The sequence below is a fragment of the Oncorhynchus keta genome, chromosome 11 (assembly GCF_023373465.1).
Source record: "Oncorhynchus keta strain PuntledgeMale-10-30-2019 chromosome 11, Oket_V2, whole genome shotgun sequence".
Classification (NCBI taxonomy): domain Eukaryota; kingdom Metazoa; phylum Chordata; class Actinopteri; order Salmoniformes; family Salmonidae; genus Oncorhynchus; species Oncorhynchus keta.
Genome location: NC_068431.1, coordinates 22,522,870 through 22,549,830, shown reverse-complemented (window position 1 = coordinate 22,549,830; position 26,961 = coordinate 22,522,870). Strand labels below are relative to the sequence as shown.

General features: G+C 42.3%; 1 protein-coding gene across 2 annotated transcripts; it reads right to left on the bottom strand.

Moving 5' to 3' along the window:
- Positions 1 to 26,661, bottom strand: LOC118389928 (RNA-binding protein Nova-1-like). 2 transcript variants are annotated; one of them, XM_035779923.2, is made up of 4 exons: positions 25,914 to 26,661; positions 19,269 to 19,412; positions 9,416 to 9,582; positions 1 to 8,544 (listed from the first exon to the last, which is right to left on the bottom strand). In XM_035779923.2, the coding sequence occupies exons 1-4, from the start codon at positions 26,068 to 26,070 to the stop codon at positions 7,528 to 7,530; spliced, it is 1,485 nt and encodes a 494-aa protein (XP_035635816.1). In that variant the 5' UTR covers positions 26,071 to 26,661; the 3' UTR covers positions 1 to 7,527. The 2 variants fall into 2 exon arrangements, with proteins under 2 accessions (XP_035635816.1, XP_035635817.1); XM_035779924.1 differs by lacking the exon at positions 25,914 to 26,661 and adding an exon at positions 22,435 to 22,754.
- Positions 26,662 to 26,961: the final 300 nt, after the last annotated feature.

The following is a 26,961-nucleotide window of genomic DNA, read 5'->3' as shown; positions in this document are numbered from 1 at the left end:
TGATGCTAAAATGAACATTTATAATGACTCTTTGTTGCTGTTGCTGTCGCAAAAATAATCTTTAAAAAACAATTCAATATATTAACACTGAAATGCTGACTTCACTGGTAGTCCACGAGTCATCAAACACAACTCACCGATTTTTTTTTTTTTTTACAAACACAATACTACAGTTACATTAAATAGTCATTACCCTTAAATCTATTAATGAATGATGCTCAGATAAACTGATAATAAAAATACACTTTCATTCCCTTTTGATAGTTGCTGTTGTCATTGATCAACAGTGTAATGTTGTAAAATGAACTGCTTCTGAGATGTTTCACTGAGGAAAGCAGGAAATTGACTGGCAGCATAGAATATAGTGACATGTCAAGTCAAATGTCAAACAATTAAGTGTTTTGGGGGGGATATGGGATTGGGAAGTGAACCATCCCATTGCTACCACAGCTTCAGTGTGTAGGCTGACTGGCTTTTGGCTCAGTGCCGATTTCATTTGGCACCCGTGTTGGCAAATATCTCAATAAAAGGCTCTCACCCGTACTTCACTGACATGGCACAAGGAAATACAATATTGCCCTTGTATCTTTAAGATTGAGACTGTATCTTTAAGATTGAGACTGTATCTTTAAGATTGAGACTGTGTCTGTGTAAAGGCATCGAAGCAAATGCTTCAGTCAAAGGACAAGTGAGGCCTGGACTTTGAAATGGTATCTTCTCTGTCTCAATATAGACACCAGAGTCATTCCAATTGACCCAACTCTTTTAAGTTTAGGACAACATATTACATATGCTGACAGTCCATTTCTTAAGATGGAAAAACATTTTTTTTACAAAATGAAAATGAAAAAACTAACCCAAAATAATATTTACAATGGAGCCGAAGAGGTGTGCAGGGCATTGTCATGCTTTTTTCAGACAAGATTTGTTAGCTTCAACCCTGCAGAATTGTCCGGATGACAAGAAAACAATTAAAACCAAATGAAAATTCATACAGTTGTAGTCTCAGCAAATTTTGGCAATAAATCTGGGGTCAAAATAATCCAAACACGCAGATGAGCACGCAAAGGGTGGATAAGGTCAACTTAGTTCATGGGAGGGTCAAAGATAAGAGATGGCGTCGTGGCTGGTTGGTAAAAATCCTGTCTTTCTCCCACTATTCAGAGGAATGGGCTCAGAATAATTTTCCATTCAATGGGTGAATACAATGACAGGTGCCAGACACAACGGCACACATAATCATAATGTCATGTAGGCTGAAAAGATGATGGAGAGAGTTGAGGAGAAGAGGGGGCAAGCAGCCTTAACCGGCTTAGTCCTGTCTGATAGTTCGATAGAATCCCCCTTAGGAAGATCCTGGAGGGTCAGATGCATGTCCAGACTACATCATATTTAAAACAACTGAAGGTTTGGAATGGTGTTGACTTAGTTTGGCACTCAGTAGTGGAGGGGTTAGAAGGGTGGTGGGGGTTAGTAGCAGTGCATGGCAGAAGGAGACAGAAAGTCATAGCATGCAGTGGTAAAGTAGTTTTAGGTTACACAGGGTTCTTACGGGTTGAGTTGTCCAATCCACCAACACTGACAGCGGTATGACCGAGGCAATCAAATTTTGCTGGTGCTGTATTTGTCTCCCATCTAAAATTATATCAGCAAGACCTTGGGATTGCATTCTGTAACGTAACAAACATGTACTCTCTGATAACACCACATAGAGACATTGTATGAGGTTTACCGTGCTTTCAATGACAATTTGTTCATAAAAATACTTCCGCCCTCTAGACTTCAAGGCAGCAGAATGCAACATGACAAGATGGAACAGCTCCACTCTAAATTCCCTCTCCCTCTTTTAAAGAAGATTCGCTCATTGTGATTTACACAAATATTTTCAAAAGGAAATGGATAAACCATATTATGACTCGGGTGCCACCTTTTCAGAGAAGTCTGATACACAGAGACCCAAAAAGATCAGAAAAAAAAACCTCCACAAACAATATCAAAGCAACAGCAAAGAATGACAAAAACGGCTGAACGTTACCATGGTTTGCTTTGTTTCACATCCAATAACAGGAGATGGAATTCTGTAAAAAGGTATGACCCATTGATCAGTAAAGTGCATTTATGCAACACCAAACAAACAGGACAATGTTGACAGTGAATCGGAAGTGTTGTTAAAACATATCTGGGTTATGACTATGGCCTACCTGACTATAGCTGAAATTGGTTCTTGACATAATATCTTAACTCTACATGTAGTTGAAATTCCAGCCCTGAATTCACATTGAAAGACTGATAAACATTCAACTGAAAAAATGAGCAAATGGGATTACATTCATAGATTAGATTTGGGCATTCAAACTGTGGTACAAAAAATCTTTAAAAAATATTACACAGGTTTTGTGAGGTTTAACCCGATTTTAAAAATGCCTGGTATTCTAGAAAGCAAAACTCAAGAATAACACTGAATAACATTTTCGCGTTTGCTTGTTTCACATTTGTAATACTCCTTATGGTACCTTAATAAAATAAAACCTGGTCTGTTAGAATAAAAAGAGATGGACTGTATGAGAATTTGATCTGAAATGTGTTGTATTTGGGCCAACATGACAATAATGGGCTCCCTCCCAACTTACGACATGAAACATTTTAAATATGAGGTGATTTTAACTTAAGTGTTCTACAACTGACTGCATGCAACTTTATGTCTTTGAATGTGGCGAGAAAACCTCCATTTTTTTTCCATTTAGTTTTCTCCCTCAATTTTTCACTTTGATACCATGCAATAGAAGACGTGCAAAAAGATAACACCTAACTCCACGAAACACATTTTGTCTGATTGTTAATGACTATGTTATGAATGCTTATAACATGTTATGCTTAGTCCATGCTGGCCTATAGAGACATTTGTGAAAAACAGCAGTGCTTAAGCCACAGGTCAAACGAACACACAGGGGATGCATGGAGTGTAAAACAACATGGATCCATAAAAATCACAATCTTTATTTCTTACTCTATGTAGCTATGGGGTAAAACAATGCACAAAACAGTTATTTGTCCATCGTTTTCTGAAGTAATGTATACGATTATCTTTTCTTAACTGAAAAACATTGTTTGATTGGCACTTGATCAGCACTTCTAAACAAGTTATTGATATCTAACATTTGATCGCACATCTACAATTTCAGAAGCTGCAGAGGTCTAGGTTGGCACAGGTACAATTATTACTGTTACTATCTTACCAATACTGTATAGTATTCTATACACCTCGTTTTACGCCCCTGTCTTTTAGAGCATGTTTCTTATCAACAGACCAGACATATTTTCAACTAAAATATTTTTTATATTTTACTTATCAAATAGCAGCATTTTCATAACTTACAAAAAGTACATGTAAACCTATTCATTCAAAATCTTAGTAATTTCAAAGGTTCATACAATAGACATAATAAAAACACAAAACAGGACAACATGCTACTATATTGCTTCCAATATTCTTTAAATTTTTCTTACGGTCAAACTAAATCATCAATAACAGAAATATGAACGCCACCTGTCGATGATGAGTCATCGTAATGCACAAACAAATCGCAAAGCTAATCTTAATCAGGGTTAGTTGGCACTCTTCATCATCCACACAAAGATAACATAGAGTTTCACATTGTATTGACGACGCTGGACTGCATTTGGACTACAAACTAGAATAGCTACAATTAAGTACATATAGATCATGTTGACATGACATATTCCACAGAAATGAATTTCTAGTCATTTTTCAGATAAGAGGATATGCATAAAGGATGTCACTGTTTCAGCATGAGGTCACGAACGAGTTCCCACCTTTCTCTCTCTCTCTCTCTCTCTCTCATTTACTTTTTTTTAATAAACTCCTGCTTTCTTTTGTTATGAGGCTGAAATAGAAGCTCTGTTTGGTCAACCAACAGACATTTTCTCATTCAACCAAGATTCGCCTTCCTATTTTGCTTTCCCTTCCCCTAGAAGGTCATAGATCACGGTGTAAGCCTGTCTAAATCCTACTTGTTCTTCTTTTAGTGGGGAATTTGATACCGAAGTTTGAACCAATGTTGCTGGTTGGTCTTGTGGGTTGTCACAGTTTGGAGGCAGGTGATATCTGTGCATTTTTGACTGGTGAACTCTATGGGCTGTGAAAATATTTGCATACCCTTATGACCTATAGTGCATAACTCCTATCAATCACTTCGGCACTCCCTGCAACTCCCAGACGTCAGCGCCTATGAGTAGACAAGACAGAAAGAAGGAGAGAGAGGGGAGCAGTGCAGAGGAGAGAGAAAAGGTCATCTCTATATAGGAGGACCAAAAAGAGCATATGTAGGGTAGGGAAATGTCTAAAGAAAGAGGAGGAAAAGTAATGAATGGAGAGAGAGGAGTTGGTACAGTGTACAGATCAGACAGCTCTGGAGTAGTCTCTCTCTAAACCAAGCGTAGTTGCATTGCTTCTATTATTAAATCCACCTTGATTTGTGCTTGTATTTTAAATCAGCATTAAAATGTGAGGTTAGGGCTAAAATATGAAGGTTTTGAACCCCACAGGTGAAAGAAGTTACAGATATTTTAACTGGAGTGCCATTTCATTTCATGTAACTAGTGTGCCGTTGACTACTATTAAAAGTCACAGCACATCCCGTCAGAAATACAATGAAACGTGTATTCAGTGAGTCAAGGTAATGGGGCTCGTGGCTGGTGCCATGCGGAGCGCTCAAACATAGAGTTGTTAGTAAGGTGGGGTAAAGGTCAATTCTTTCTCAAGAAGGAGCCTCGTCATTTCACTGAAAAGGGAGTGCTGCTGTTTCTTTCTCTGACACTATCGTTCCTTGTCCTGTATTATTGGAAGCCGATCCCAGAGCTCTGGTTACATAAGTCTATGGATACATTTGTGAAATGGAAAAGAGGTTCAGAATAGGATGCAGGGACTGCAATGCAGAAAAATAAATGTCATAGGAGTCATTTGGGTTAATAAAAGTGTCAATGCTATCCGGGATCCTTGGAATGTCCCTACCCTAACCCTTACACTCACCTTAACCCTTACCTTAACCCATACCTTAACCATTTTTCATTTCAACTTCAATGGGTTAGGGACATGCCAAGGATCCCGGATAGCACAGACCTTAATAAAAGACGCTATGGTTGACTGATGACTCTGGACTGATCAGTAGAAAAAACATCCAGTAGCAGCTCTCTGTTGTGCAATATTATTGTTAAACCAAAATATCTCCAAGACATCACATTATGGATGTTCTTGTGGAAATGTTCCTTATCTCGCTGCTCAGCTGGTTTTGCTCTAGAACAGGGATGGGCAACTCCAGTCCTCTGGGGCCTGACTGGTGTCACACTTCTGTCCCAGCTAACACACCTGACTCCAATAATCAACTAATCATGATCTTCAGTTTACAATGTAATTAGATTTATCAGCTGTGTTTGCTAGGGATGGGGAAGAAGCCCCCGAGGACTGGAGTGGCCCATCCCTGCTCTAGAACATGCGATGTAAGTGCACCAGCTGTAGGCCTATATCCTGGATATGTACTTCAAGAAGGGCTCAAGAAGGGACAGACACACTTTGCGTTGTGTCTTTGTTGTGTCTCACAGTGCAGTCATAAGAGACCCAGTGTACTCGGATGAAAACCAATGGATAGCAGCGCAGAAGCAAGCAAGGTTAATCTTTGTGTTTGAGAATATTCTAGAAGACAATTACCCTCCCTGTGTTTTTGCCAAACAATTATCCTTACAGAATGTCAGATAAATGTTTGGGCAACGCATTATGCACTACTGCCAATGTAAGCTAGCGTCAATGTCTGTTTTAGGCAAGATAACAGGTTGGACTAACCACCTGCATAAACTGCTTGACTCCATATTGGTATTGACTCTGGTTGAGAAAAATGGTTCACAGAAAACACCAAATGTTTCATGGTGAGTCGATTTCTTTCTCATTAGTGTCTCTCTTGACTACCAGCCATTCTGATATAAAGCAATCATCTCCTCGCTCACAGATAACGTTCAATACTGCTTTGTAGTGCTTTGTTCCCTTCGGGACTCTTCCGGTTAGATTCTTCAATTGAAAAGGTAATGTAAGATACCAAGCTGTGTATAGTGCTGTCTTCCCTCTCGGGTATGATGCTCCGTCCCATGGGGGGTATTCAAATTTCTACATAGGAGCATGTCCCAAGGCGCAATATCGGCTGGCGAACTCAAAGTACCGGGCTAATTCATGACAATAGGATAAAAATCATTTTTAATCAGTAACTACGTTATCTAAACTGTCCACGGTGGTACAAGATACAGTTTGCCATGGCAGCTGAAGGAGAACTAGCGGGGTCAAATATTAAGACTGACCTTCAACATAGCATGAAATCCAGTCTTCGCTTACATAAAGGCAGAACTAGATCCCGTAAACTACAGATAAGTGAACAATGCTTGGCATCTTACAATCAAGGAGCAATCTCCAAAGGGATTTTCAATTTAGGTGATACAGGTAATATAGGCCTAGAGATCTGTAGTTATGTTTTCGTAGCACCAAAAGTGGTGTGTATGTGGGTGGCGGTAAACATGTATGAATGTGTGTCTGTTCCTGTGTATGTGTACATTCCTGCGTGTCTCTATCCTCTCACATTGAACATTTGACCCCTGATCTACACTAGTCCTGTGCAGTTCTGGGTGAAAACTATACATATCTGTCACTGCAACTCAAAATTTGATCCTCATTAATAACAAAATAACAATAATAATGTCTTTACATTCATATCAACCTGAATTCACAGGTTTAAATAATCTATATGTGTTTGAATGAGACCATATTTCAATAAATAATTGAGGAAAATAAAAAGGATAACAACCGAATTGTAAAAACCTCAATTTTGATATGAACCATACAGTGGCCTGTCATTAATATTCTGATATCCATTAAGAATTTAGATTAAAATGGTTGCCAAATGGTATTGGATGACCTCTGGTGCTCGTCATTTTACCTCTCTCATGTAAACAAGGCCTTTTGCTTTGTTCACATGGAGCGATGTTAACATCAAAGCAAAAAGGCATGAGCAAAACGCTATCTCTGCTCTTTAAGCCTGTCCAGAACCTCAACTCACCGGGAGCAGAGATCTACAACTGAAGCTGAAGAATCAACACAGCCAAAGAAAAGAAAATCGGAAGAGAACGAAATCCAAAACAAACCCAGCTGTGAGGTTTTTGAAGGGGGTGAAATCGTGTGGACTCACCCCTGACTCTGCTGCTTGGCAGTGGACCAGTTCAGCTTTACTCGTCATCAAAAGGACTTGACACCACTTTTAAAAAACATCACAACCTCAGTCCTAAAAACACAATCACATATCACACACGTATCCCGGTTTTCTCTCTGCCTCACCTCCTTCTTTTTCACCTTCTCTTTTTAATACTGAAATATTGAATGGATATTTGGACGTTTTTCCCCTCTCCGTGACCCTTGATTCCCTTTCTTTTTTCTGTCTCCATCTTTCCTTTATTACATCCTTTTTCCCCCATTTAGCCCACCTTCTGTGGGTTGGTGGCACGCACACCCTGCTCATACGTGATCCTCTGGCTGATCAGATACTGGGCGGCTTGCGTTGCCGCAGGTGACCCTGTTATGGTAACTTTACGGTTCCGCGTGCCAGGTATGAACTCTCCCTTTTTGGAGATCTGGATGCGAGCTCCCGTCAGCTCCTGGTACTCAACCAGCGTTTTCCCACCTTTCCCCAGGATGGCGCCCACCAGATTCTCGGGCACAGCAATCTCCACCACGTCCTTGGCCCCTTCTCCCAGCTTCTCTGCGGCCAGAAGGGAGGAAGCCATCAGTGGGGACGAGGCATTCAGGTAGCCGTTGGAGGCCCCCGTGGCGGCGGCCAGCGAGCCCAGGGAGAAGCCCCCCAGGCCAACAGCAGGATGGCCGGAGCCAGAGGCATCGCTGGCATAGGAGGCCAGGAGGTTAGCGGCAGCAGCAGCAGCTGGGTTAGCACTAGCAGCCACGGCGGCCAGGACCCCGGAGGCAGCGGCGGGGTTGAGGCCCAGGCCCAGGGTGTTGGTGTTGTAGCCATAGCTGGCCAGTGTGTTGAGGGCCGAGGTGATGGCCAGCAGGTCATTGCCAGAGAAGCTGGACATGGTTCCCGGGAAGCCGCCCATTCCTGCCAGGCCGGCCTGGCCTAGAAGGCTGGAGGCAGTGGCAGCAGCCGCAGCGGCGTTGGGAAGGACCTCAGCCGAGTTGGCGTAGGGGGAACCGGTGGGGTTGGAGTTGGCCACGGGGCCTGAAATGTTGGAGTAGCTGATGTTGAGGCAGCTGCTGCTCTGAGGGTCCTCCTGGATCTTCTGCACAATGATCTCCACGGCTTTACGGTTCTGCTCGGGCTCCCCGCTGATCGTGACCACGCGCTCCTGCAGGTTGATGCCTTCAGGCTTCTGGGACAGCTGGACCCAGGCACCCGACTGCTCCATCACCGCCTTGACTGTGGCCCCGCCCTTACCGATGATCAGCCCAGCCGTGCTGTTGGGCACTATTAACTTAGCCTGCAAAGGAATAGTGGGAGCCAGAGAGAAGGAGGGAGGGAGGGAGGCAGAAAGAGAGATTGAAAAGTAGGAAAGAGAGAGAGAGAACGAGAGAAAGATATCGCTCACTGAGTCATTCTACTATCCCAGCCCTCTGCTTTACTCAGCGATGTGTTAATCCCAGGGGTTAAGGCTGCAGCTGCCATCCAGCTCTATGGCACTGTTGAGGACCTAGCGGGCAGGCGGCCGGTAAAAATAACCCCATGCTCTCACATTTTCCTGACCCTGCCAGGGCTCAGGTTGTGGGGCAGATGCCCCTGTGAGACAAAGTGTGACTGTGTTCTTGCCATGTGCTTACCACGTGCCCTTATGACTCTGCATGTCTACACTATTGACATGTCAGACAGATCATCGTAGGTAGGGAGGTAACATGCTTTGATCGGTCGTGTTCTATATCTGATAGGTCATTGTCCATGCTATGGTTATGTTAAGTATGGTGGTCGGTCATACCCTGACTACACCACTCGTGTAGCGTGCTCGAGCATTGCAAAATACATCTTGAAATCTAGATTATTGCGCACGCTCGCACGCGTCAACAAGCGTCTGCGTTGCCAGGGGCTAAAATAGAAGTCAGTTCAGCAAGCTAGCTAAATAGGACAAATTAGCTAGCAAGTGCAAGCTAGCTAGCTAAATTGCCATAAATGTTTAATGCTTTTTGACCTGTCCACAAATTAATGTAATTGGTTCAGAGTTTGTTTTAATATTTTAACCTGCGTGTCGTGATCGTGTTTGGTGTGGGCGGAGAAAATAAATGTATGCACGATGTCTCGCGTGCGCAGCCGGTTTGGGTTCCATGTCAGGGTTGGCTGACTGTAATGGACCTGTCTCTCACCTGTTTGACGCGATCGGGGTTGACAGTGGTCTGTGGTTGCAGTATGCTGACTGGCTCTGTTTTCTGGGCGCTCTGGGGCATCTCACGGACTTTCTCCGCGATGAAGCTGTGGACACCATTTAGCGCTTCGACCGTACCCTGTATCAGACACACCCGCTCTGTGGTTCCTGTGGGCATAGAACAAAAAAGAAACATCACAGTGTATCAGTACTACCCACATGACTAAATACTACAGTTTAGTATAGTATACTACAGTACTAAATCATTCTATAGTAAACTCTAGTATACTGTAGAATACTATACTACACACTGTAGTATACCTCAATAATGTGTATTGTTTAATTTTTTTCCTAGTTTTATTAGTTGTATGTATGGGATACGCATGGTATAAATCATCCAAGCAAATGCTTACTAACACTTTCTATAGAATGTTATAGTATACTGTAGAATGCTACTGTAAATACTACAGTATACAACAGTAGTATATTCACTGTCTAGGCACACTAGGTAAGACCTGGGCGGACCAGCCCCTGTATTTTGGTTAGGGCACCAGGTGATGCTAAATCAGGTAAGTAGTGGGTAGGTAGATAGGAGAAGGGGCTTTAATAATGACTTTGTTTTGGTTCCGTCCAGCCCCTTTTCCCCATATTACCGTGTGAAGGATTAAATTCCTCCTAATAAATTCTCTGCCTTTTGTCATCCTTCCTCGCACCTACAGTCCATACCTCTTTCACTTCACGGAGAGTTGAGTTGTAGCAGGGTGTTGCGTTCCCTCTTCATAGAGGCGTAATATAATGGGGTCTCGTCCGGGATTCCATTAAACCCACCGGACCCTTCTGCTCTCTGTGATTGATGATTGAGGTGTGATGGTAGGTTGTGAATTTGGATGACTTGTTTAGTTAGTGTGTTCAGTAGACTGCATTGTACAAGATGGCTGCCTCAGACATCTCCAAGTTTTTTGAAGCGCCCTCTATTGATTGTTTGGTGAGGTTGCTGAAAGTAGACCTTTTCGCTGTAGCTGACCATTATGGCCTCTTCGTCCCTGAGAAAGCCCAAAAGGCTGAGCTTTTGGTGCTAGTCAGGGAGTGATTAGTGAGAAAACGAATTCTCTCATTGAAAGATGATGAGAGGGAGGCTTCAGGAGAGGAGATGGGTAGACCTTCCGATGCCAAGTCGAAGGATAGGGCGGCGGAAGGGCTTGCTCGTACCCCCTTTACATTGCCCCGATTTGACCCTTTATCTTATGCTTCGGGTCATTCAGACGGGACCGCTAGGCTGAAGGTGAGGCTGGCCCGTTTAGAAATGCAGCAAAAAGATAGAGACAGATGAATTTTGAATTTGAAATTAGGAAAATAGAAGCCGACAAAGGAGGTGAGGATCTGACGGCTGGAGCTAGACGCTGGCTCCAGTGCGACTCCATAAACTGCTTATCATCAAGTCCACTTCGATGTGAGTAAAAATATTGCTTTAGTCCCTCCATTTCGAGAGTCGGAAGTTGATTCTTATTTCTCTGCGTTTGAGCGTGTGGCCGCTGCACTGCATTGGCCACTCGAGGTTTGGCCGCTCCTGTTACAATGTAAATTGTCTGGGAAAGCCCAGGAAGTAGTAGCTGCTCTCTCCCTGGAAGACTGTTAAAACCACCGCGTTGCGGGCTTATGAGTTGGTGCCTGGAGCTTATAGGCAGCGCTTCAGGGACCACAAGAAAACATCTCACCGTACGTTTGTTGAGTTTGCTAGGGATAAAGAGTCTCTGTTTAATCGCTGGTGTTTAGCCAGCAAAGCTAACACCTTTGCTGATATTCGGGAGTTGATGCTGTTGGAGGACTTTAAAAGCAACCTCCCAGATAGAATTGTAGTTCATTTAAATGTATCTTCTGCTTCGGGTCGTTCAAATGTGCGAGTAAGGATGACAAGAGGCAGAGAATTTACCATTTACTAGGAATTTATTCCTTCACACAGTAATATGGGGAAAAGGGGCTGGACGGAAGCAAAGAAAGTAAACGTCAAAGCCCCCCTCTCCTATCTAACCTGCCTACCCACTACCTATCTAACTTAGCACCACCTGGTGCGCTAACCAAAATACAAGGGGGTGGTCCACCCAGGTCTAGTGTGCATAGACAGTGAATATACTACGGGTAGCTTAGTGGTTAGAGCGTTGGACTAGTAACCGGAAGGTTGCAAGTTCAAACCCCCGAGCTGACAAGGTACAAATCTGTCGTTCTGCCCCAGGCAGTTAACCCACTGTTCCTAGGCCGTTATTGAAAATAAGAATTTGTTTTTAACTGACTCGCCTAGTTAAATAAAGGTAAAATAAAAATAAATAAAATATGTATGCCCACGGGCCTCTTGCCTAAGCACTCCCTAGGTGCCTTCCCCCCTGGGAACTGAAAGGTCGCTGGTTTGAATCTCTGAGCCGGCAAGGTGGAAAAATCAGCCGTTCTGCCCTTGAGCAAGGCAGTTAATCCCCAACAGCAACTGCTTCCCGGGTGCCGTGGACGTCGATTAAGGCAGCCACCACACCTCTCAGATTCAGAGGGGTTGGGCTAAATGTGGAAGACACATTTGGGTTGAATGCATTCAGTTGTGCAACTGACTAAGTTTTCCCTTACTACGGCATCACAGTCTTGTGGGAACGTAGATTATTGTGCCTTGGGGTCAGCGTCTGCTGTGGTTGTAGCATATCACTTACAAGAGGCTTCCTTGTTCAATTTAACAAACAGGATTTATTGGATGAAACATGTTTTTGCCAAGGATCTATTTGAGAAAAAGTATTGTTGCAAAGCAACCCCATTTATAACTGAATAGCTACTTATGCAGTGACTATTTGCAGAAAAAAAATAATGCTTGAGTTTTGATAAGTTTCTTTACACAGTGGTGCTAACAGCCAACCTATCCAATAATCCCCCCATATAGGAGCTCAAAAACAGAGCAGCTGAATGAGAAGCTCGGGTAACAAACCACTGGGGGGACAAAGGATTCCTCCTAGATGATGTAACTCTTCCAGGGCCCTGAAATTCTGGGCCTGTCCTCGCCCCCCTACCTCCTCCATAGACTCCACACATCTCTCCCTCGTTGAGGCATCTTTCTACACCCCCTTTGTCGGCCCTACCGGAATTCTGTTGCCATGGTTAAGGAGCTGCGCCGTAGGAACAGGTGATGCAATCGCATGTCCTTTCTACAGCCTGCATCTTCTCTTCCTTTGACTGTTTATCTTTCTCTCTCTTACTCCCCTTGCTCTCTTTCTTTCATTCCTTTGCACATTTAAATACTTCTATACCCACATTATTCATTCAATCTCACACCACCAGCCTTACAATATTGTGTTATGTCTATCAAAACACAAATACAAATGAATTAATCAAATTGTGAAATGACAGTAATCTGATCAAATCCAACAAGTGAAACATTTCTTCAATGCTAGTGACAACTAAGAGTCATCCAAACTTTTTAACTCAGGGGAGTACCCTCCTATAAGGAAGACCTGCTGATTGAGACTGGCCTGTTAGTTTTGTGGGTAACACTACTTCACTCAAGCCAGCCAGGGCTTTTGTGTTCCCTTCCTTTTAATGTGATTCCATCTCCCCTTACAGGATTGGGTGATACACATCTGCCCCTAGAAGCACCTGTTGACATTCAGGAAATATCCATCAAGAGTTATCAAAACACACAGCCCACAAAGTCTGGGGACGGTCCAGGATCTCACTCGAACTCAATCCAACTCCGAACCCTGACTGGTCACCACTGTTCCCATTTTAGAGTCCAGAGCAAAGACATTCAATGTTATTGGCTTTCACTAGTTATGTTATGTAGTATGGACAGAGTATAATCCGTAAGGAGCTATTGTGCGTTTATGTATACCTGTGCCTCAAAGTGCTGTCATGCATTCAAGACTGAGACTGATTAAGAACTACAATTGTTTCTTTCCAGGCAATTTGGGTGGGATTGAGGTTCTCTGGGAGCATGGTTTACTTGACAGCGTTATTAGGAGCAGCTATAATGCAGGTTCCGATGTATGTAATACAAATTTTAATAACAGTGTGTTTAATCTTAGAGGGAATTCTGGCACACAGGGCAGCAGTTCCTGAGGCAAAATGAAGGAGCTTGAATCTGTAGTCCAGTTGCATCAGTCCAAAGCCTTACCCTGCAGATCTTTAACTGCAGAGGGCTATAAAGTGGTAACAACCATCTTTATTTCACTCTGAATACTAAAAGGTTGTCTTCAAAGCATTTCAATGAGGTTACTTAATTTTGTAACCTGCTTTTTATTATGGACAAAATGGACTGACTTGGTGTAGTTTTTCAGGGTGAGGTCAGTCTGTTTTTCAGCTAATTGAAAACATCAGCACCATATTCCTATGGTATATTACATCATATCAATTTATCTGTTCATGCAGCACAGTGTGTAACTTTATATGCTAGCTGGGCTGATGGCCAGCTGCACAAAGCAGGGAGTCTGGATTTTTGGTTGTAAGATCTTTGCACCCTTACCAGGGACTCTCAGCTTCCTTTGCAGCTGCTGTGTACAGTATGAGTGAACAGTATGTTGTTTACATACGGGTGAAGGGTAATTTTGTCATGTAAGGTATCAGTAAGGATGTGATCGGATCACAAAAAGGGGTCTGGGGCTATTCTTTACTATGCAAACAAAACTCTGTAGACAGCACAATGCCATCTAATCTGGATCAAACTTTTAAGAACAAATGCTATGAGAAAAACCGGCTCGGGAGAGAGGGGAGGAGGAAACTTGGCGTAGTGAGAGAGCATCTAGAGTACAACTGGGGCAGGGTCACTTTCAGTGCGAGCGAGAGATTGTAAAAGGTTATTTCTGGGCCTCCCCTCTTGTCCCCTCCCCTCACACACAATCATGCATCATCCACACCCTTCACTATCTCCAGTCATCTATCTCAGGCCGCCACAGCAGGGCCTAGTCGTACAGATCCCATTCCCATCGAGGCCTTCTCCCATTCATGATTTCATGTCTTACACTGGCAGATGGGAGACGGGAGCTGCTGGGATTGTTCTAACCGTGGCTATCACTATTGAGTGGATTGCTAGGGGAAATAGCTCTGTCTGTCTCCTTGTTGTGCTGTAGGAAGGGCAAGCCAGGGCAGCTGCAGTGTTACAGGTTAAGAGGTGATCTGTGCGTATTGGTATTAACATGACATGTCAGCACAGTCCTCTCTCTCATAGCTGAACACAGAATGGAGATTGAAGGAAAACTCATTGCAATGGTATAGCCTACCCTTTTCATTAAAAACACATGTTAGATCAAATATTGTGGCCTAATTTACGATGTGTTTACACTTAGTTCAGTAGGGAATAAATCAAAAGGTAGAACAAAAATTAAGGTTATAGACTTGCAGTAACAAAACATGTTGTAAAAACTACGTTCAATTGATTAGCTTTGTTTGTTGTCTTTTAATTCCTTAGGCAAATAACAGGTGTAAACTTTGTACAGGTGCAAATGCCTCGTATATTGAAGTTTCTGGAAGAAAAATTCTGGCCCATTGTGTGAGATGGTGTAGTAGTTTAATTTACTTTGGGGGGCCCATTAACTTAAAATGCAGCCATATCTAAAAAAAAATTAAACATTTACAAAAAGGAGTACAACAAATATCCCAAATGAACTGTTTCCCATACATAAATAAAGCCAAGTTCATCCACCCCAAAATGGATTAAAGGTACATTACGGTACCCCTTATAGTCCAGGGACCTTACATGTTGTTTAAAGATGTGGCTCTGGAAGCCTAAACAGCCAAATACTCCATCTAAACCTGAATCGATTCTCAATTGCGGCAAAATTCTATAAACATAAATCCCTACTTTCATATTCCAACATAATTTCACAAATGCTAAATTCACTTGCTGTACAGTTAGGTGGCAGCCAATACTCATCGCAATAATGAGGAGGGGGAGGGGCAGAGCAGGTGGTGCCCCAACAACCCATCCACCACCCAGAGAGAGGAGGAGGATACAAAAGCACAACTGCTTCAATGTGTGTTTTCTAGGTAGACAAAGAAAGTAGTGCTGATACATTATATGCAACAGTAAGCCATAACTAGAGTTCATTTTCAGCGTGTCATGGTTCCCATCGATGAATCCAGTTTTTTCAGATATTGCAGAAGTGGGGAGGGCAAGGGAACAGGAGATTGTCTAAGAAATGGATACCCAAAAAATGTATTTTTTTGTACTTCTATTCTTTGACAAGGTTCATTCATCTTTGCCAATGTTTAGTCAAGGTGCAGTATATCACACCTTCCGTTTAGCAGAAAATAGGGCATATTTGAGCCATATTGCCCTTTTGTTTTCTGCAGGAAGTTTAATCCTTATTTTCTACATGTAGCTCATCTATAATTGGTTGCTTGAGGCAATCACAGAATTGACTAAAAGCCATATATTGTAAAAAGGAGCAAAAGCCAGTACATTAATTCCTTTCCATTTATGCATTTGTATGGTACAGAAATGCATTCAGTTTAACAATACCACAGTCCATTGCCTATGTGTTGAAAATAGGCGATCAGTACAAAATAAATAACATCATTTGGTTCAATTAGTTATAAAAAAAAGAGTTCTGGACTTAATCAAAAGTGAGCCGCTGAACACCTGTTATTTTTCAGCAGGTTGAAGCTTCCTTAGCCATGAAGGACAAACGCAGATACTTTTCTGTGGCTCGGGCATTTCTCTTCCGAGGACAAGATGCTTCAGCACCAAGCAGAGAGTGCAGTGACCTCCATCAGTGTGGGGTCATTGGGGAAAACATGAGCATTTTTTTTCCCATGTTGACATGTTTTTTAACAAGGCCCTATTGGGTGACTAGTGCTTTCAGTGTACCTTACATGTCCTTGACATTAGACAATGTGCTCCCTCCATCTTGGAGTAAAATGGCAGCCAGGCAGCTAAGAGGAAAATTGATTAAATGTGATCTTTACATTGTAGCAGAATGAAGAATGATAGTACTTCTGGGGAATACAGACTTTACACAGAAATGGGATCAGCTCCCTGCTAAGAGCGCAGCCAAACTGAAAGAGAAATGGCTTGCATCTTTAAATGACACTCCTGTGTCAATAGCAGCTGTATCATCTGCATGGGTCTTTTGTCTGGACACAAATACTGTGCATTTGGAAGGTTACATCAAACTGGTTTGGTTCCCCAGTTCGAATTCAAACTGCAGCATAACCAATGAAAAACAGTCTTCTACTGAACTTGGATTCAGAGAGTGCCATGGGTTTGGTGCTCTTACTTGTGTGTAAGCGTTTTAGGGCTGTCCCCAACAACAACAAAAATTGTGGCTCTACCGAGAGTTGTGTTTCGACCAATATATTGTTCAAAATGTTAAAACATGTATTTTTCCCATATAAAAGACCCTGTGTATTTTAATAAAATAAACTATACGCACTGAGCTTGTCTGATGCTTTAAGCTCACTGTTTGATGAAACAATTTAGACACACTTATGACTCTAAAGGGATCTGACTGCAATTGAATTTATTGCGCTGGGCCAGGTTCAGACAGCGAGTGACTGTGTGACTAGCACCAGTTGTCTCGCTCTCCTCCCTGCTGCAGCGACCACCACAGAACATCAACAGTGTGTACAGTGTTCTCTCTCCTCCTGCTGCAGCGACCACCACAGAACATCAACAGTGTGTATAGTGTTGTCTCTCTCTCCTCCTGCTGCAGCGACCACCACAGAACATCAACAGTGTGTATAGTGTTGTCTCGCTCTCCTCCCTGCTGCAGCGACCACCACAGAACATCAACAGTATGTATAGTGTTGTCTCTCTCTCCTCCCTGCTGCAGCGACCACCACAGAACATCAACAGTGTGTATAGTGTTGTCTCTCTCTCCTCCCTGCTGCAGCGACCACCACAGAACATCAACAGTGTGTATAGTGTTGTCTCGCTCTCCTCCTGCTGCAGCGACCACCACAGAACATCAACAGTGTGTATAGTGTTCTCTCTCTCCTCCCTGCTGCAGCGACCACCACAGAACATCAACAGTGTGTATAGTGTTGTCTCTCTCTCCTCCTGCTGCAGCGACCACCACAGAACATCAACAGTGTGTATAGTGTTCTCTCTCTCCTCCCTGCTGCAGCGACCACCACAGAACATCAACAGTGTGTATAGTGTTCTCTCTCTCCTCCCTGCTGCAGCGACCACCACAGAACATCAACAGTGTGTATAGTGTTGTCTCTCTCTCCTCCCTGCTGCAGCGACCACCACAGAACATCAACAGTGTGTATAGTGTTGTCTCTCTCTCCTCCCAGCTGCAGCGACCACCACAGAACATGAAGTGTTTATCTCGCTGTCCGTGATGCTGAAGCTGCAACATAATTACAGCCATTTCTGACTGAAAAGTTCTGCTACCAAAATCCTTACTTTGTTTAGGAAAAACATTCCCTAATCCCTCAACCCTTGCTCTCTTTACTTGACACATGTATGCATCACATGCACGTGACCAATCGGGCCTGACCTATAGAATATCATAATCACATCAATAAAGATAAAAGGAGGGAGGGAGGGAGCGAGCAAGTTCTGCGTGCATATTATGTGTGCCAAACAGGTGCTGTTAGATTACAATATTGTTTTTTTCAGACTATTTGGAACAGTGTAAACAACAGTAAATACATTATAAGCTTACCTTTTTTGTAAAGACCTTATTACAGCAAGACTAAAAACAGTCCCATGCATTTGTGAATGCAATTGCCAACGTGGAACGGTTTATTTATAGTTTAGGCTAATTATTCAATGCTCCCTTTGTTATTTCATTTTAAAACTAAAATGCTTGATTGCATTTCAAATCATGAATGACTCATATGCTATGTGATAACATGAACTAATTAATGATTGGTTGATACAGTAGCCTATATATATGTGTATATATGTATGTGTGTCCCGGTATATAGTTTCATATATATATATATATATATATATATATATATATAAGGAAGTTACGGTATTTAGACAGCTAAACAGGATGTGCTCTCAGGCCTACAGCTCCATGGTGGTTATACTAAGCCTACTAATGATAATGACATTACTAATTATTATAATGATGATAACAATTGTAATAATAACAATAAGGAGGGTATAGGAGCGAGACGCTGTTCTAACAAAAAAAAGTGTAAACCCTTTATTACAGCATAGCAAAGATTAAAAACAGACACATTTGTGAAATTGCTTTATCCGACATGTTGTGGTTGAATGAGGCTTGGAGCTCACAGAATCAGTACGCTATTAAACAAATACTCAAATAGGCAACAGAAGCAGAATCTGTCTTATTTCTGTAGAAAAATATGGATGATTTATAGTCAGGCACATTCAACAGTGAGGCTATTGATTATAGACCTAATTAAGATGGGGTTTCCTCTCTCCTTAATTTTCTTAGACAATTAAGTCAAGGGTTGTTTCCTCATCTCCTGACTCCGCTGGTGCTTCCGCCGCATTGTTCTCAACACCAATATACTGGATAACTTTGCTATTATGCACATAGCAACATGGTCGAAGAAAAGGTGCCAATTCAACAGCAGACTGATGTTTAAGAACCACAGACCGCAACGCGGGAGAAAGCGCATGTTATACAATTGTATTATTTTTCTTAGTGTTGCACCATTGTTCTTACATAATATAGCCATATACAATTTCAGTAGCATGTCTTACAGTGATGGACTGTTCCATCCCCACAGCCTCCACAATGGATTAGTCCACTCAGACAGGTGTCTTGTGCACCATGAAAAGAACAAAGATTTGCGACTGACTGTTCGACTTAAGAAATCTCAGTCGACCAAACAATCGGCCAGTCAACTAAATGGGGTCAGCCCTAAAGCCTTTACATTTGGACAAAGTGAGGTCCACTTACCTGGGTAGAAGTCTTTGGATTTGGACAGCTTGATGGTGGCGCCCGTCTCTTTCTGCAGCTGTACGATGGTCTGGCCACCCTTGCCAATTATAGAGCCGGCTGCATAGCTGGGGATCAGCACCTTCAGGAAGTACTCACCCTCCTCTGTAGGGACAGAGACAAACAGACAGGAGGTCAGAGCTAGTAAAGAGGCTCTAGTCTACACACATTATATACACCATACTGAAAGTAACCCATTCACCTCAGCCGATACACGCCTGCAGCACGGAGTAGACTACAATTCACATTCACAATGTATCGCTTCTGGGTTCATTCAATCATTCACAATAGGAACATGTACATGTCAGATGCATACACTTGAATAGGTAGCTAGCCACATATCTTCTTTTCAGACTGGCTTTGGTAGGTAGGAATCTAGAGAGGCTTTTCATTTCGGAGTGTGATTCTTTTGTATCCTCTAGTCTCACATTTCATCAGAGTTTGGTGACACGTTCTGTATTCTGTCCCAGATTTCCTGTTGAGTAAATGCTGACCTCCTTTCCAGTTTGCAGAGGTCTAATTTTAACTGTTTTCAAGGAGTTTTAGTATCCTTTATCAGAATCTTTGGACAAGATGTCCAATTTGCGGTCCAATTCAAGCCAAATCCTACATAATGTTATCAATCCAAGAGACAAAGGAGAACATAAAGAACATCAGAATAATGTGAAAATTATAGAATGTAATAACATTACTATGAATTTTACTCACACAGGACTATGTCAAAACACTTAGATCATATGCTTGCAGTGCATGAAATCCAACCCAGTGATCCTGAGTAACGAATGTTAGGGATGCAAGCTTAAGGGACTGAAATCCCTCAGAGTTGATCAAACTGGATACTTCCAAGAAGACAAACTCAATATCCTCCCATTTAAAAGGGGGTTCAGTGGCTTACAACACTGTCTTGTGTCAGTCAGAGACTGATATCGTGTCAGCTCAAAGAATTGACCGACCAAACCTTTTGTTCTTCAACCTTTTAATTCAGAATGTTCCCCTCCATAGACGTAATGGCAAATCAAAAAGACTTACTGTAACCATCACTCAGGTGAGCACTAGCAGTGTGTGTCAATCCAAACAAATCCAGATTGGGTAGGCTAAATTCAGACAAGAGCAATCAACCTAATGTTGGGATTGGACACAGTGCCAATTACTGTGAATACCAACCCAAAGATGGTGTATAAATGAAGATGTCCCACTCAGGCAGTTTACAATTGAAAAAAATGGTCACAGTACCGGTCTGCTTAAGGGGTAAATCTCCCATAGACACCAATGTGATAGCAGCTGGGTCTGGTCTGTTTTGTTCATTGACTGTAGGTCTATATTAACCAGAATAAAAGAGCAACTGGGATGACTCACATCCTCTTCCATCTCTGTACCAACCAACACCTGGTTGTGCTGTTCCAGACATAAGTAATCAACAGGGGAGACCGACATGTGACCTATGTATGAACCTGTGCGCACAATAAGTACCCAATATCACCCCTGAAATCAATTAGATATTTGTAGCCTACATCATTCTTCACATATCTGTGCTTGTATGACCCAAAAATGATCTAATATGTTTTTTCAGATATCATCTATTATTTTTAACATACGTTTTTCAATGAATGACGTCACTTTGGGACCTCTTCAATGCCTCAACCAGCAACAAAGGTGACGTCACTCTGTCAAGAAGGCACGTTCAAAGAACTGTTCATATATGCATACAAACGTGTTTCCAATACAGACCAGCACAACAATATAATGACGATATCACAACATTGTTGTTAGTTTTAGGGGTGATTTTGGGTGCCAACACCAAGATGCGTGTTTGCCTGTGTCGTCGTTGTATAGCTTCATGCAGGGGGATGGATCTGCAGGCTTGTCCAGCGAAGATGGATGGATAGAGCTCTGCACACATCGATGTCACAGTTCTAAGACTGACCTTCTGTTTGCCTCCAAAATGGGATCATTAGATCCTGATCATAATGAATGTGTCACTGTGACATCTAGGGATTTTACAGTCCCTCTACGTGTCAGCTCTCTACTGATTATTTTCAAATGCCCCTCGTGTTCCATTTGGGTCTCTCAATACAGTCATGACATGTTGATTTCTCAAATCCAAAGTCAATTAGATTTCATTCTGTTACCTCGGACACACTACTAAAACTACAAGAACCAACATTTACATTCAACATGTCTAGTCCGTCAACACATCTATATTGTAAATCACACTGATTTATGATTTAGCCTTTCTGAGAACATCTGTCATTCATTTATCAATCAGAGAGAAACCATTATGACGGCATTACACTCTTGACACAAACCATATCATTAGCCAAGGCCCTTTTCTGCTTGGATTTCTGCTTTCTACTGTGCTCATCTTCCCCTTTCAGAGAAACATAATGATAGATGACCTTGATGAAAAAGTAAAGACCATTGCTCAGACATTGACATTGTCTTCATGGAGCTACAGGCTCTTTTCTACTGTCAGTCAGGGGACAAATGTTACTACATCTCTGCACACAGGGCAAACTGAACAATAGGAATGGAACAGTGGAAATGCCCTCTATTAGACCTGTGTTGGCAGGAGTGTACAAGTTCCCGTTTCTATGTGTCTTAAAACCAGGGTGAAACCAGCATGGGAGAGCATACCATTGAGAATCCCTCCATTGCCCTCACAGCAGCGTTTTGTCATTAGTCAATAATTAATTCCATCCTAGTGTCTGAAAAATCACAGTAACAGGTTTCAATGGTGTCATGTGGTAGAGTAAACATGGCAATCTGTTGCTGCAATCCGCCAGGGGAATGGGAGCAGTATGGGGCATGTTGGGGAGCTAACGTTAAGCCAGTCGAGGGTGTTGAGTTCAAACCCATGCATCTAATACTGGGGGGACAGCTTGGAGACAGACAACGAGCCAAACGTGTTTAGTGAAGTCACTCAACGGGGGTGGGCCCCCACCCCCCCACTACCCCTCCAAATACCCACTCTGCATGTCAATGGACCAACCTGCCGCTGACAGGCAGCAAGGACGATGGAACAAAACGGGCAATAATGAGCAGATGACATTTCAGGTAATCAAATATAAAAGAGTTGAGTGTGATAAATGAATTCAACAAGTCATAACAAAAACAGTTTGGCTCTTACCCATTCTGAGATCTGCTGGTAAAATCCTCTGTCAGATCGCCATCAATGCCGGGGTACAATCTCTTAAGGGTACCTTAACGTTAGGCTAGTCATAGGTGAAATGGTGGCGTTGAGGAATGCGGCCAGTCAACCTTTTTCACCGAGGTCTAATACATCAGTGGGTTAAAAAAAGAAGATTTCACCGCAACATCCAAGTCATGCCTGCAGCTGGTCAGAGCTTCAATTGTCTAAGAAAATGCTAATGCAGGCTCTCAGTGTTTTCAGTGAAAGACGCCACGCATTGTTCAAGCCTGCACCGGTTTGAAGGGGGGGGTGTTCCCTGCCGCATCACCCTTTTCACTGCTCTCATCCATATTCATCGAGTGGCCCGTCCGTCTGCAGCAGCGTGGACGACTGACAACTCGTCTGGCCAATGGGCAGCCTCCTCCACCAGCACGTCATGCCCCCACCCCCCAATGCCTGTCCCCCAAAAATTAGATTTTCTCCCCCAGTCCGCCTCTTTTGACGCAGCACTATAAAGCGTAGCGGCCCATTCAATTTCTTTTTCCGTTGAAAATTACAAAAGTGAAACAGGTAGTGGGGTTGGTTTGTGCGTTTCATGGGAGAGAGCGTGGGGTTACCTTGAGTGATGATTGAAAAGGTGTGTGGATGTAGTGAGTGGATGATGGTGGAGGAGGAGAGGAGTGATCTGAGTGTGTGCTCCGTACCACCCCTCTCCAATCTCTCCCACCCCTCTTCCCTCAGACGGCCATGTTTGAGCGGGAGGGGGGGCTCATCAACCACTGCAAATGGCAGTGCCGCAGAATGGTGTAGGTGGGGGGAGGAGGGCGACGAAGCCAATCACTACGTCTATAAATCGTATAGACTATAGAGAGCAGTATCCTGTGTGGGTGGGGGGGTTGGCTCTGCTCAGTAGTCATTTCCAGGGAACCTCTAGAAATACTAGTACCATTTGTCTTGCCGCTTTGTTCCTTTTCTAGATACATTTCCAATGTCTTTAAATCATAGAGCAAACTGGGGTAATAACTGAGGCAGATAAACATCTTTGCGACCGTCTTCCAGTAAATTATACCAATAAACCATTAATTGTGTCACCAGGACTCACTGGTGTGGCTACATAAGCATTGTCTCTCTGTAGGCTCCCCCCTCTCTCCCTCTGCCACCTGGCAAATTCATAGTCCGCTCACGTCACATTGCTCTGCAAGGGCACCTGTGTCCTTCTCCCCCCTCAAGAACCCAGCTCACATTCCTCTGCCAACCTTTCCATTAGCAACATTACCATATCATACCTAATCCAGGACATGTGTAATTACAGGCTAAATTAGCATGAGCAATGAATGAAAAATGTTAGTTTTGAGGAGAGGGGTGTTGCTGATTTTTTTTAAGGAAAAAGAAATAGGCTACCTCCTCGAGTTGGGCAGTAATTCTCCAGCAATCCTAAATGCACAATAAGCACACAGCAGTGAAACCTACAGCAGCTTACTCCTTTTATGGTAACTGGCAGTCATGTTAATGATCAACAGGAATGATGTGATAAATATCAGACACAATGTGTAATGTAATGACCAAGATGGCTGAGAATCATCAAGAAAAAAACGTATTACGTATATGTATCATCATTTATCTATTAAATAGCCTAAATGACATGAAATCTGATGATAATACAATGATAATACAACCAAGATCACATCAACCTTAAAACTCGATATACATTCTGACTGTTCTATGGATAATGGAAAAATGCAATGTGGACATTTTGTGTTTGAAATTATTGCAGTGAAGAAAATCAACAGATAGTCTAATTATCTCGTGGAGGAAAATATATTTTATCAATTCTAATTCAACTTAATCCCGCAATTACATTTTATTTTTACAGATTGACATTATTTGTTGTTAGATATTACATTATTGGTGCCTTACACGGTAACATCCAAAGATAGACACAGCCAATTGGTAGGCTACACCACCTGGTAAAAAGTAAATAGCCTATTCTCTGCAGACATACTGTACTATTACCATATTATTCCAACTTATGGAATAAGTGGTCCCTGTGTGCTGGTCTAGAATAACCCTTTCTATAGGCTACCTCATACATTTATAATTAAAAAATGGGGGGAGACTTGCCTAAACAAGGAGTAATGTTTTTGCCATCACCAACAGCACCATCCTCAATGATATTACTGAAATGTCACTAGCGTTTTAGATGAGTCACATTGCAAACGTGTGAGCAACACATTGCAGGCTATCTATTTCGGGTTTGCTATTTGTTTTACCCCTGAACAAAGATTAAAATTAATGCTTTAAATGCTGTATCAACATGCTGCAATCACATAATTTTGTGATTTCACAAGAAAACACAAAAGTGTGTTTGAATTGTTGTCGATCAGTTCCGTTTGTTTTTCCATCCTCTATGTGGTTGTCTACCAGTTTACGACTACGTAGGTAACCTATTTTAGCGTGTAGCCGATAAGTGAATTACATTGGGTGCTCTGGGGTGTAACGATTTCATTGTGTACTATGGAGTGGTTGGTAAATTGTGTTAGTTTTATTGAGACTATTTCTGCAGAAACAAACCGTGGCTTTCTAAATAAATGGCTATGACAGGTACATAATGTATTAGAAGTTGTTGTTCTCGGATAGTCAATTGTGACAGTTTTAAATTATGGATGTTCACAGATCACATTTCTAAAGAAAAACATTTCAATTATTTTCCTTAGTGGTATTTTCTGAAGTGAACTATCAGTGACCATCTCATTTACTATGTTTCTGAGGTCCCATGAGTCTGCAACATAAATGTTCCACTCAATGGAAAACATCATAACGAATCTCCAGATGTGCAACATGAAGGGGTGACTGGGTTCAAACTTGACAGGTGCCAAATGGGTCACTGTATTTTATGTAATTATGTAAGTAGTGAGACCAATAGCGAGGCTACAATAAGTATTTATATACATTGATGCAATGTGCTTTGAAACTTAAGTCAGAGCACGCTTGTGAAACATAGGCTACAAAAGTTGTATAATCTTATGCATTCAAACATTGGGATCCTATAAATACATGGTATGACATCTGATTGACATACAAGAAAATAGTTGCCATAGATAAGTTCTCTGTCAAATGTAATGGGCTGATGACATGTTACATTTACTGAGGGCCTTAGAAACTGCTGATCTATGGCAACTATTTTCTACTATGTCAATCAGATGTCATACCATGTATTTATAGGATCCCAATGTTTGCGACTGGTAGCCTAGCGGTTAAGAGCGCTGGGCCAATAACTGAAATGTCGCTGGTTCAAATCCCCAAGCCAACTAGGTGAAAAATATGTCGATGTGCCCTTGAGCAAGGCACTTAACCCTAATTGATCTTGCACGTTACTTTGGATAAGAGCGTCTGTGATCAAGCAGTAACTAAAACATTAGTTGCTGCTTGATCACGCGGAATACAATGTAGCCTCCGGTGGGTGTGCAATGTCTTACCTCCCGTGTTTGTGCGCTTGGTACAACAGTCCTCCTCCGTCGGAGTTAGTGGTCGTTTACGAGAGTCGGGGGGATCTGACTCCATGTAGGGCTGTTGATTGTGATGAAGAGGATTCAAGAATATCCCGTTTTGTTCAACTGCTCCACCGGCCATCATTTTCCGACCAGTTTGTATAGGCCTATTTGCGTTATTCCACAACGCCCTCACCACATTACATGTATGCGAGTTCTCACAAAATGATCCAAGTTTTTCCTTCTTGACTTAAAATGTCTCCGATTTCCTCTTTGAGAACACCAAAATGACAGGCAACACAGCGCATTCGGTCCTGCTTGTTCTTCTCGACTCTGCTTGCAGTTGGCTGATAGAGCGTCACAGAAAGCTAAATATAAAAATCCATTGAGTGAAATACATTCATTAGCCTGTCACTTCATAAGCTTTGTGTTCAGTAGTGGTGTTCTCTTGCCTGTGATTCATACGCAGTAGTCCACCAAGGTGCATTAAAATAATGCCGTAAGTCAGTAGTGACACTGATGAACTAACCAATCAAAAAGATAAACATTTTAAAGATTCGCGAAGAATAGCCCGGGAAAAATATATATATATTTAAGTCATCTTCACGCCATCTTCTGGGATAAACATGTACAGTAAGTCCATGGCAGTTCAGCTGTTGTTATTGTCTTTGAAGTACATGAGGGAAATATTCTTTGAAAGCTGTGAAGTAGACCACACTGCCGCTGACCGGTGAGAGATGAAGCAAACGAGACACCAGGTCATCTTCTTCGACCGAAAGGTTGTCAGGAGAACAAGCTGACGTCACGTGGTTCAGCATCCACTTCTTTAGTCCTATGGCCTTTCTGGTCCGAAAAGGCAAGAAGCTTGCAAAATTTGCACATTCAAACAAAATGAAAATATCAGCCAAATTATGCTGCTTTTAATTGATTATTATTTTTTAAATGCGACTTTGTAAATAGGCCCTAAAGCTACTTATGAATTAGGCTAACTGATAGTGTGATCCTTCTGATAGCCAACTCGTGCATAGGATAAATA